General features: G+C 47.4%; 1 protein-coding gene across 1 annotated transcript in view; it reads right to left on the reverse strand.

The window, feature by feature from the left end:
* LBHD2 (LBH domain containing 2) overlaps positions 1 to 11,325 on the reverse strand; it is a 55,728-nt gene extending 44,403 nt beyond the window's left edge. The window contains exon 1 of the mRNA XM_073610422.1: positions 11,099 to 11,325. Within this exon, the coding sequence (XP_073466523.1) occupies positions 11,099 to 11,310 (212 nt within the window). The 5' untranslated portion in view covers positions 11,311 to 11,325. The remainder of the gene's footprint in view (positions 1 to 11,098) is intronic.
* Between the last annotated feature and the right edge of the window lie 2,076 nt (positions 11,326 to 13,401).

The following is a 13,401-nucleotide window of genomic DNA, read 5'->3' on the forward strand; positions in this document are numbered from 1 at the left end:
GCGAGGCCTGTTCTGAGTGGAACCTGTCCTGTTAAACCGCTGTATGGTCTTGGCCACCGTGCTGCAGCTCAGTTTCAGGGTCTCGGGCAATCTTCTTATAGCCTAGGCCATCTTTATGTAGAGCAACAATTCTTTTTTTTCAGATCCTCAGAGAGTTCTTTGCCATGAGGTGCCATGTTGAACTTCCAGTAATCAGTATGAGAGAGTGAGAGCGATAACACCAAATTCAACTCACCTGCTCCCCATTCACACCTGAGACCTTGTAACACTAACGAGTCACATGACACTGGGGAGGGAAAATGGCTAATTGGGCACAATTTGGACATTTTCACTTAGGGGTATACTCACTTTTGTTGCCAGCGGTTTAGACATTAATGGCTGTGTGTTGAGTTATTTTGAGGGGACAGCAAATTTACACTGTTATACAAGCTGTACACTCACTACTTTACATTGTAGCAAAGTGTCATTTCTTCAGTGTTGTAAAGCTGATGGACTGGCCAAGCATGTCTCCAGACCTAAACCCTATTGAGCATCTGTGGGGCATCCTCAAACGGAAGGTGGAGGAGCGCAAGGTCTCCAACATCCACCAGCTCTGTGATGTCATCATGGAGGAGTGGAAGAGGACTCCAGTGGCAACCTGTGAAGCTCTGGTGAGCTCCATGCCCAAGAGGGTTAAGGCAGTGCTGGAAAATAAATGGCGGCCACACAAAATATTGACACTCACTACTTTACATTGTAGCAAAGTGTCATTTCTTCAGTGTTGTCACATGAAAAGTTAGAATAAAATATTTATAAAAATGTGAGGGGTGTACTCACTTTTGTGAGACACTGTACATGGATATATAGAGATAGATAGATAGATAGATAGATAGATAGATAGATAGATAGATAGATAGATAGATAGATAGATAGATAGATAGATAGATATCTCTCTCTCTCTGTATATATATATATATATATATATATATATATATAGAGAGAGAGAGAGAGAGAGAGAGAGAGAGAGAGAGAGAGATATCTATATCTATCTAGATATATATCTATATATATATAAAAAAAAAAATATATATATATATATATATATATATATTTATATCTATATACACACATATAGATATATATATATATATATATATATATATATACACACACACACAAACCTACATATATACACACATACTCATACACTAATAAATTCCCTTTAATGTTGCTGACTCCTTTTTCCATCTACGCTGCTTTGAACCTCCCAACTGATAAATTTAATCAAGCTGGTAAAACCTTTTCTAATTAAATCCATGGCCATGCTCAGTCCTAGTTCATTTTCCACGGTTATAAAAGCCGTTCGGTGGAGCTCTCCTGTACGGCGGCGGTGGCGCTCACCCTCCTCCGGATTATTTTAGAATGTATATAGGTCAAGGCACCAGATCTACAGCCCGCAGTAAAGCGGTGCCGGGGCCTGGTGCTCGTGACACCGTATCATTTCATTGCTCATCGAATAACTAATTTAGAATCCGTCTCAGCCAATTAGCCTACATCTGGGATTATTTACGTTTTAGGAAACCTTCGCGCGGCAGAACAGCTGATCATCTGTTCGCTCGCTGCGCCAGATGTATGTCTAAAATAAACCACTCGCCGCAGACAAATATACATCCAACTGTCAGTTAAAACCTTAGGAATATTTCTGAGGGGGGCCTAGGAGAAAAAAAAAAAAAAGTTTGGAAATTCAGTGCATTTTAAATGTATAATCCAGGAAGGTAGGAAAGGTAGGTAGCCCACTGCTTTCCTTGTCTCAGTCGCTCAGTCCCAGCGCTGTCTCTCTGTATTGCGTTCTAAGACCTGGAGACAACCAAGTACCGGTAGACCGGCTTGTTTTAAGGAAAGGGGGCTGAAGAAGCAGCAGAGAGCTCCAGTTCCTGGCCCAGGCCCCAATCGGGCTGTGCCTGGGCTGATACCAAGTCATATTTAGGTCAATTCAATACGTGCCTTTTAACTAACGCATTTAAAATTTATGTAAACCCTAATGACAAACTTATTTTTAGTTTGTAACCCCCAGCTCTGCTGATCCCCCACTCAGTAGTAACCCCGAGCTCTGCTGATCCCCCACTCAGTAGTAACCTCCAGCTCTGCTGATCCCCCACTCAGTAGTAACCTCCAGCTCTGCTGATCCCCCGCTCAGTAGTAACCCCCAGCTCTGCTGATGCCCCACACAGTAGTAACCCCCAGCTCTGCTGATGCCCCACTCAGTAGTAACCTCCAGCTCTGCTGATCCCCCACTCAGTAGTAACCTCCAGCTCTGCTGATCCCCCACTCAGTAGTAACCCCCAGCTCTGTTGATCCCCCACTCAGTAGTAACCCCCCAGCTCTGCTGATCCCCCACTCAGTAGTAACCCCCAGCTCTGCTGATCCCCCATCCCCCACTCAGTAGTAACCCCCAGCTCTGCTGATCCCCCGCTCAGTAGTAACCCCCAGCTCTGCTGATCCCCCACTCAGTAGTAAGCCCCAGCTCTGCTGATCTACTGGTTTGTCACGCTGCGCTGCACATGTGACATTGCTAGTTTCTCCTGCTACGGTCCCCCAGCTCGGCTGATCCTCAGCGGCTCAGTCCTCTTTCTCCAGTCCCCGCTCACCTTCCACTATCGCGTTCCCATTTTGCACACCATGTGTGCCGTCTGCTAGTTGCTCTGCTCCAGTCCGGACCCCGCTCGCCTTCCTGCCGCTCCTCACTGCACACCAGATGTGACATCTACACCAGACACTCCCAGAATATATACACATGAACCGGAAGGGACTGTCTTTCTGGTTCGCTTGTTGGTTTCCCAGTACATCTTGGGATATCTCATACCTGCAATACCTCCAAAACAAAACAAAGCTAAAGTTTATAAATAATAAAGAATAAAAGCCTCTCAAAAGGTGCAGGTGCTGTTAGCGAGCCATTGTTCTAGACTTCTATGGAGGCTTTGGGGACACTTTGAAGAACCACTACATGGGGTATCATTTTTGAAGCGAAGCAAACACAACATGTGAAATGGACTATAAGCTTACCATTTTATTTAGTTAAAGGGGCTTTAATTGGCATTCAGAGTCCTTTAACAAACCGTGTCCAGTGTCGCATTTTGATGCAAGTGTAAAGGAGCCCTAAAAGTCCCAACAAGAATTCGAAACCTTCCCCGTTCTTTTCAATGCTAGATAGTTTTTGGTTTGGCACACAACCTCCATTCTTCGAAAAAAAAAAAAAAAAAAAATTGCAGCTAACCTCTCTCTCGTTTTTAACAAGCAAAACGGGAAGTATTAACAATGACCGACCTCAGATTACCTAGAAAAAGTTTCAGGTCACAAACTGCGTTTAGCATCCCCTCGGTCAATGAAAGAATCAATTTTCCTGGAGAGAGTAAGCGGAACACACCGCCGCTTAATCCAGCTCAGCCTTTCCCCGCCACAGGCATCCATTCCGACCCGGAGAATGGATCTTTCCTGACCGTGTGTCATCAACATCAACAGCAAGACGCAATAATCCAACAATTTATATTTAAATAGGGGTAGCAGAATTTCCCACCGCGCCAGCCATCGATAAATGCAACATTTAGAGTTTAAAGCGGTATTAAATCCAAAAGAAAACATTTATTATATTGCAGGTTTCTAATTCTCAGATGTGATGGCTGCATTCGTTTTCTTTTTTAGGCTTTCTCCTTATATTTTCACCTAGTGATCCAGCCAGTAAGTCTGTTGTTTTTCAAAAGAACAAGCTCTCTTGTAGATGTAACAGTTTTAGGGTTGAGACAAACCATTTACCACTGACGGGGGTGCTTACAAAAATGGAAAAAAACGTATTTGCTGCAGCTGATTATAAAGTGTGATCCGGAGTTTCTCTTCAGTTTATTGGTGTCCAGGGGCGGCCCGTCCATTAAGGGCGCACAGGTATTGCCGCCCCCCCCCCGTCCATCGCCGTCTCCCCTATCCGTGCGTCCGGCCCCTTTCAGGACACCGGTGCATGGATTCCAATGCGGGGGGTGTTTTTTTGAAGCACCGATTAGAGCCAGAAGCTCTAAAAGGCTTCAATATAGGGTGGGCTCGGGTCGCAGAGAGTGCGCTCCCAGGTGTGTTACAACAGAGAATCAGTATTCGTTGTTGTAACACTGATCCTCCTCCCGGCCAATCAGGACGAGGGTTTTAACACCGGTCACCCGATTAGATGAAAGGACGGGCGATCCTATTGGACGCCTAGAAGGAGGAGGGAGGAGCCGCATGACAGAAGCCACCTTGATGCAGAGAGGACACAGGAGCCATTGCCCGCTGCCCATAGGATCCCGCAACCTGCCACCCATAGGAGCCAGCAATCTGCCAATAGGATCCAGCAACCCACCGCGCATAGGAGCCCGCAACCCGCCGCCTATAGGAACTCGCAACCCGCCCATAGGAGGCCGCAACCCGCCTCCCGTAGGAGCCCGCAACCCGCCCATAGGAGCCCTTAACCCGCCTCCTGTAGGAGCTCGCAACCCGCCCATAGGAGCCCTCAACCCGCCTCCTGTAGGAGCTCGCAACCCGCCCCCCATAGGAGCCCGTAACCCGGCTGCAACCAATAGGGTAAGTGCCAGCCGCTCATGCAGGGCGCCCCCCTAATCTATGGGCCTGGCCCCCTAAGCTACATGCAGGGCGCCGGACGCATTTATTCCAATCAGTTTTTTTTTTTTTTTTTTTTTTTTTTTAGAAGCACATGATTAGAGAGCCTGAGGCACTAATTGGCTTCAAAAAGGGTGGGCTCGGGGTGCAGAGCAATGTGCTTGAAGCCCACCCAGTTGTGTGACAGTAGCGAATTAATATTCGCTATTGTCTTCCTGGTTCTACTCCCGGCCAATCAGGAAGCGGGTCCTGATTGGGCGGGAGGAAAAGTGACCGCTGGGACACGGGAGGAGACGCGGGGGGGGGGGGAGTAACAGGTTAAGTGCGGGGCTGGTTTGGGGGCCTGGTGGGTGACGAGCAATGCGGTAATCGAGCGACGGGGGGAGGGGGAAGTGGCGATCGAGCGCTGGGGGACTGGGGGGGCTATCTATCTATCTATCTATCTATCTATCTATCTATCTATCTATCTATCTATCTATCTATCTATCTATCTATCTATCTATCTATCCTCCTTTTCGAGTCACCCCTTGCCTCCGCTCCCTACCCACCTCTGATCACTATCCCTTGGTTCCACAGCCTACCTAGAGAATACAGAATCAAGTATCATTGTTGGTGCTAAGTAGTTTGTATGGAGTTTGCTAAAGAACGACAGTAAAATAGGTCCCCCGCAGCCAGCAACAACAGACTACCTCAGCAACAATAGACCCCCCCCCCCTCATCAAGAATAGACTCCCTCTGCAACAATAGACTCCATCAGCAACAATAGACACCCCCCCCAGCAACAATATATCTCTTCTGCAACAATAGATTCACCCCAACACCTCTAAACTCCTACAGCAACAATAACACCCCCCCCCCCCCCCCCAGTAACTATAGATTCACCAGCAACACTAAATTTCCCCAGCAACAATAGATCCCCCCCACAAAAAATGCCCCCAGTAACAATAGATCTCTCCCAGCAACAATAGATCCCCCCACAGCAAAATGCCCCCAGCAACAATAGATCTCTCAGTATCCAGCATCAATAGACTCTCCAGCAGCCTACAACAATAATTCCCCTCCTCTCAACAGTAGACCCCCATATATATAATAGATCTCCCCCACCAACATCAATAGACCTCCACAGCAAAGACTGATCCCCACAGTGACAGTAGAGCTTCCAGCAGCCAGAATCAATAGACCCTCCCTCACCCCCCCCCCCCTCCCCAGCATCCCTTGGCATAACATACATTCAGTACTGGAGGTGCCAAGACTGTGTTCTCACTGAAAAATAGCCCTGTATCTATCAATCTATAAGTCTGGTCTCTATAGCTATTTATCCATCTAGTCTATCTATTGGCCTATTTCTTTACCAGTGGTCTCTCTGCAGAGGTCTAGCACTCCCACTGCTGAGTCAGAACCAGAGCTCTCCAATCAGAAGGGAGCATAAGCATCACTGATTGGAGAGCTCTAGCCCCGACTCAGCCAGGGGTTGTGATGGACCTCTCCAGAGAGGCCACTGCTTCCCACCTTCTACTATGGCAGAGGGACTCAGCAGAGTGTGACGGTGATGTCACCTTCCTCCAGCCCCATAACAGAAGGTTGGTATCGCTGTATGGACCTGTAGCCGGGGTAATCCAAGCATGAGCCTGCGCATTGCCTCCCTGGTGCACTGATCGCAGTTGCAATGCTCTGCAGGTCATCATGTAATTAAATGCACTTTTTTTTTTTACTTTATCAATGTTGTTGCATTTACTACATTTTTTTCTTTTGCAGTGGACTATGCCTTTAAGTTAGTGTTGGGAACAGGACAGGTGGTTACGATAAAGCCAAGGCGGTTGGAGCTGTCGGGGCCGTAGGAATCATTCATTAACAGGGTCATCAGAACTGCAGAAGTTGGGGCGAGTCGTGTTGTTTACACGCTGACAAATGTGAAGAGTGTGATGGCCGTTTGAGCGAGAACTTCCCGTTACACGAACAGTCTGTTAGCGGTAGGGAAATGACAGCCCACACAAGCCACATGCTCCTCCAGACATCTTCAATAGATCGGGATATGTCTATATAGCTGGAGAATTCTGACTTCAACGATGCTGAGCGCATCATTGGGGCTCGTTCAGACGCGAAAGCGCCCCTCTGAAAAGCGATCTGCAAGTGAATCGCTTTTCAGAGGGCACTTGACAGGCAGTAAGGAGGCAATAGGTCACCTCCTCACTGCCTGCTTTAACCCAGAAAATGCGGACCCACTGTGACGCAGCTACACATAATGCACATGCTACACATAATACATATGGTCACAGGGTGGTCGTGGTGCCGCCCCATTTTCCTGAATTGGTTGTGGTCACCTGTAGTAATGCCATGCCATTAAATATCTGCCACAGCATATCTACAGTCCTGAGCAGCTGCATATCCCTGATCAGGTGGGCAGTCAAGTCACCTTTCAACCATCTGTTTTTACTGCCCTCTTCAATCCCTTCCCCTGCTCTCCACGGGCATCGGCGGCTTCCGTTTCCTCCCTCCTCCCAGGGCCTGGATTAACATAGGGGCTATTGGAGCTGCAGCGCCAGGCCCCTTACCTCAAGATAGGCCCATTTGCCAAAAAAAAAAAAAAAATCACAAAAGAAAAAAACTATGCTTGGGCACTGCCCAATGGCCACCGGGTCAGTAGGGGGCCCCATGAGAGCCTCCTGGGATAGAAGGATAGGTAGGTTATGCCATAATGTACAAGTATGCACAGCATATTAGCACACCTACCAGTCAGACTGAGCCCTCCGGCGCTGCGATCAATCCGGCGGGTCCTGGGCGCGTCCATCTTCACCCGGTCTTCCTTCCAGGTTCTGTGCCTTCGGTCACTTGCCTTGGCCGGGCTGCGTTGCTGTCGCTCCCACGCATGCTCATGCGCATCCTCTCTCTCTCTCTCATCCCCCCCCCTTCTCTCTCTTATCCCCCCTCCCTTATTTATTTTTATAAAAAGCCCCACCAAAATCCTCAGCACCAGGCCCATGATGTTCTTAATCCGGCCCTCCCTCCTCCTCAGCGGCCCAATCGGGAGCCTTCTCTTTTCGGCCAAATCGTAAAACGGGTCCCACACCCGCCTCTGATTGGCCGGATTGAGGATCAGTTTTACAACAGCGAATATTCATTCTCTGTTGGAACGCCTGGGTGGGCTCGGGGGCGCAATGCTCTGCGCCCCGAGCCCGCCCTATTCTGAAGCCTATTAGAGCCTCTGGCTCTAATCAGGGGCTTAAAAAAACACCCTCGCCGCTGTAATTCAGGCGCCCGGCGTCCTGAAAGGGGCCGGACGCCTGAATAGGGGGGGCGGCCGCGGTGGCGATGGATAGATTCATGCTAGGCATGAATCTATTCATTATTCATATAGGGGGTGGCGTGGATAGAGGGGGGGGGCCCCTAATGGACGGGCCGCCACTGGTGCACACCCTAATGCAATAGACTGCGCACACCTATGGGTGGGTGACTGGGGGGGGGCAGTAAAACCTCAGCTCGGCTGAAAGAGCCTGCCTGTCAAACTCCCCCTTTTGAGATTAACGGAGCCGCGCCGTAAACGCGCGATTGTTTGACTTGAAGTTGCGGCGTGTTTCCACAATGTAAAACTGCCATTTGACATTTTAAAAAAATCTAAGTTAAAAAAAAAAAAAAAAAGACAGGCGTCATATACGATGAGCCGGGTAGCGAAAAGAAAGGCGTCGCCCGCGATTTAGCGTCAGTTGGCGATCCTGAAGTGACGCGCCATCTGACTTACGCTCTTTCTTTTTAGAAAGATTTTTTTTTTCTTTTTATCGCTAATTACATTTTTCTATTTTTTTCTGATGACAGGTTTGCTTTTAGCGAGAAGGTAGAGCGCATTTCCGAGGCCTGCGTCTAGAAACGCTGTGGGAGGGAAGTGTCTGCTGTCACCCAGGAGCGCCATTACTTGCGGGGATGATGTGTTTCTGATGCTTTGTCACAATAATTATGGTTTCATATCAGAGGAATCCATCAGAGGAAAGCTGTTCCTGCAGAACAAGCGATGCATCTTCCCGACATGGAGCCTTCTATCATCAACCAATCCATTAACGGCAGATCTCTCAGTCATCATGGCGGGGATGCAGTTGGTGTCCAAGGTATTATAAAAGCAAAATGTAAATGTGCAGAAATGGGAAATCCATGTGTAGAAAGACCAATGAGAGCTTCGGATTAACCCCTTCCTGGCTGCTCTAGCGTCCCCTTCTTCTGAAGGCTCGGGGGGGTGGAAAGGATCGGTGATTAGACATGTGCAGAACGAAAAAAATGTGTTTTGTTTCGTTTTGATTCGTTATTTGCATTAATTCGTTTAGTTAAATTTGTTTCATTAGTTTAAAGAATTCGTTTTTCGAATCGATTTGAATTTTTCGAATTCGGATCGATTCGAAAAGTTTTCGAATCATTTTCAAATTGGAATAGGAATGTTTTCTGTATTTTAGCACATTTGGGAGACCTATAGAAGTCAACGGCAGCACATAAAAACGCATGTTATATGCGTTTTGATGCCATGGCAACACATAATAACAAACCTTGGTCAATGGCTGTTAACCCTCCCCACCCCAAATCCTAATTTCAAAAACACATTGGAAGCATGCGTCTACATGCACAGCCATGCGCAATGAAAACACATGCAAATGTGTCCAATATCGCACCTCTACACACGCATGGATCTAAATGAGCCCCCAGTAAAAGTGTATATAGGTCAGTGTGTGGTCTACGCATGTCACTGCATCTCCTTGACCACAGTACAGAATATTTAGTCCCCTGTGCTGTTTGGGGGATCCCAGAGAGGCAACCCGACCCTGCAAAGTATTTCTGCCCTGGAGGGGAGACGGGCGGGTTGTACAGGTCTGGTTGCTGGGAATTCCTAGGCCAATGCGACGCACCAGTAGAACCAGTATAGCTTAGCTGGAGGACCATACTAAATTCCAAGGCCCCCCCTGTCTAAATCGTAAACACATACATGTCACCAATGGGAAACCTGAGTCTGGGACACAACCAACGTGGTGAAATTACCTTCACAACAGTGAGTCAGAGGTTCCTCTATGACATCAGAGGTCCGCCCTTCACATCAAAGGTTCCCCTATAATATCAGAAGTCCCCAATTCACATCAGAGGTTCTTCCATGACATCAGAGGTCCCTCTTCACATTAAAGGTTCTTCTTTGACATTAGAGGTCCTCCTTCACATCAGAGGTTCCCCCATGACATTAGAGGTCCTCCTTCACATCAGAGGTTCCCCCATGACATTAGAGGTCCTCCTTCACATCAGAGGTTCCCCCATGACATTAGAGGTCCTCCTTCACGTCAGAGGTTCCCCATGACATTAGAGGTCCCCCTTGACATCAAAGGTCCCTCTTGTCAGAGGTTTCCCTATGACAGCAGAGGTTCTCCTATGACATCAGAGGTCCCCTTTCACATCAGAAGCCTCTCTATGACATCAGAGGTCCCCCTTCACATCAGAGGTTCACCTATGACATCAGAGGTCCCACTTTATGTCAGAGGTCCTTCCTTCATGTTAGAGGTCCCCCTATGACATCAGAGGTCTCCCTTTACATCAGGGGTCCCCCTATGACATCAGAGGTCCCCCTTCATGCCAGCGGTTCCCCTATGACATCAGTGGCCCCCCGATGACATCAGAGGTTCCCCTTAGACCTGAGAAGTTCCCTTCCTCACATCAGAGGTTCTCCTATGTCACCAGAGCTCTCCTCTTCACGTCAGAGGTTCCACTGTGACATCAGAGGTCCCTCATCATATCAGATTTCTCCCTATGACATCAGAGGTCTCCCTTTGACATCAGAGTTCCCTTTTCATGTCAGAGATCCTCCCTTCACATCAGAGGTCTCCCTATGGCATCAAAGGTTCCCCTTAGACCTGAGAAGTTCCCTTCCTCACATCAGAGGTTCTCCTATGACATCAGAGGTTCCTCTATGTCACCAGAGGTCTCCTCCTCACGTCAGAGGTTCCACTATGACATCAGAGGTCCCTCATCATATCAGATTTCTCCCTATGACATCAGAGGTCTCCCTTTGACATCAGAGTTCCCTTTTCACATCAGAGATCCTCCCTTCACATCAGAGGTCCCCTCTTCATGTCAGAGCCCCTTTCTATACCTCAGAGCCCCCCCCCACATCACAGAGTTACACATCAGAGTACCCCATGACCGAGTCCCCACTTTACATCACGTTAGAGTCTCCCAAAAACTACAAAGCCCCCCCCATTAGAGTCCTACCATTGGGAAACACTACACTGAAGCAGCTCATCTACATACTTAGAGAAGCACAGAGACCCAGTGATGATGTCACTGGATCTAAAGTAAGGTATGTAATGAAAACTGAATGGGATTATTTAAAAAAAGGTCATTAGCATGTTGATGAGGAGGGAAAGGAGGAACCAGAGATGGCCAAATGTGGTCAGCCTAACACTATTACCCATACAGCTTTAGATGCATTTGGATGGGAATATGTCCATTTCCATTCACATACCTTGCATAGGAAACTGCGGCATGTTGAGGATGAGCCCCATAAACCTGACCAGATAAGTACGGTGTCATGTGCCTTTCTTCCTTGGACAGCGAGCTGCGTGGTGTCACATCTGATGAGGATAAGACCTCAAAGCCCTTCCGCTGTGCCTGTCTGTCTGACGCGTTCTCGCTGCTTTTAATGGAATGAACAGAGTCTGATTTTATTGTTGCCATGACAAAAAATAATTCTTGATTCTTCCTAACTTTTCTATGACTAGTCGTGGACGGTCTATACTGTGCACTATTGTAACCCGCAGGGGATTTGTACTCCCCAGAATTGCAGGATTCATTTAGCAGCAGAGTTGTTGTAGTTTTTTTTTTTTTTTTTGTTTACTCACAACCAAGTTGTGCCAAGACCCCTGGCATTCAACAATGCAATGCCAATGTCTTGTGACCAATAGAAACGCTGGCATAAAGTCTCAACCAAGATACAGTATCTCACAAAAGTGAGTACACCCCTCACATTTTTGTATATATTTTATTCTTTTATCTTCTTTTATCTTTATATTTTATTTATTTATCTTTTCATGTGGCAACACTGAAGAAATGACACTTTTCTACAATGTAAAGTAGTGAGTGTACAGCTTGTATAACAGTGTAAATTTGCTGTCCCCTCAAAATAACTCAACACACAGCCATTAATGTCTAAACTGCTGGCAACAAAAGTGAGTACACCCCTAAGTGAAAATGTCCAAATTGGGCCCAAAGTGTCAATATTTTGTGTGGCCACCATCATTTTCCAGCACTGCCTTAACCCTCTTGGGCATGGAGTTCACCAGAGCTTCACAGGTTGCCACTGGAGTCCTCTTCTACTCCTCCATGACGACATCACGGAGCTGGTGGATGTTAGAGACCTTGTGCTCCTCCACCTTCCGTTTGAGGATGTCCCACAGATGCTCAATAGGGTTTAGGTCTGGAGACATGCTTGGCCAGTCCATCACCTTTACCCTCAGCTTCTTTAGCAAGTCAGTGGTCGTCTTGGAGGTGTGTTTGGGGTCGTTATGTTGGAATACTGCCCTGCGGCCCAGTCTCCGAAGAGAGGGGATCATGCTCTGCTTCAGTATGTCACAGTACATGTTGGCATTCATGGTTCCCTCAATGAACTGTAGCTCCCCAGTGCCGGCAGCACTCATGCAGCCCCAGACCATGACACTCCCACCACCATGCTTGACTGTAGGCAAGACACACTTGTCTTTGTACTCCTCACCTGGTTGCCGCCACACACGCCTGACACCATCTGAACCAAATAAGTTTATCTTGGTCTCATCAGACCACAGGACATGGTTCCAGTAATCCATGGCCTTAGTCTGCTTGTCTTCAGCAAACTTTTAGAGGCACTTGACAGATGATGTGATATGTCACCGCATGTTTTAACATTGTAAATGTTGCACCAAAGCGCTGCAACTGTTGGACAATTTACTTCACATCAGAAGTCTCCCTATGAAATCAGAGGTCCCCCCATTTACATCAGAGTGAGATAAAAGGTCTCCCTATGACATCAGAGGTCCCCCCTTCACATCAGAAGTTCCCCTTTGACATCAAAGGTCTCCCCTTCCCTGAATGGGGGCCGTGCGGCCCCATTCACTTAAATGGGTCGTGTTCAGTGGCAGTACTGCCCACTAGTTGTGACATTGGGGATAATCTTTGCCGTACCACTGGTACACCCATCATCTGTTTTCAGCCTTTTGGAGCTTAATGAGATTTTTAAACCCAAAAGCAAAAATGTAACATATTGCAGCTTACCAACTCTAAGATGTGGTGGCTGCATTTGTTTTCTTTTATCTTTGCCTGGTGTTCCAGCCAGTAAAGCGAACCACAGAGGGATGGTCCCATGGTTGCAGGAAAAAAAACTGCTTAAAGTGTTACTAAACCCACAACAGTAAAATCAATCTGTATATACAGTAAAGTGTGCTTGTTATACTCACTGTGGGACCTATGGGGTTAAGGCTGTTTGATACTGTCTTCTCTGATCCTTCCCTTCTTCCACTGTCCCCAATCCATCTGCTGATAGTACAGAGCCTTTGGGGGCACTCTGCACATGCTCAGTTTGGTGTGTATTGCTAGAGAGTTATTTTTTCTTGGGAGGCTGCATGTGATCAGCACAGGGCCAATCAGCACTGTCCAGACAGAAAGTCAGGGGTCCTGCGACCCCAAAGGACAGTCAGAGGAGAACGAAAACTCCTCCTACAAGCTTTAACCAGACATTTATAGAAGTCACAAGACTGCTATATACTGCTGATGAGAAAAGGTATTTAGCAGTTTATA

Source organism: Aquarana catesbeiana, linkage group LG13 (genome assembly GCF_042186555.1).
Source record: "Aquarana catesbeiana isolate 2022-GZ linkage group LG13, ASM4218655v1, whole genome shotgun sequence".
NCBI lineage: Eukaryota > Metazoa > Chordata > Amphibia > Anura > Ranidae > Aquarana > Aquarana catesbeiana.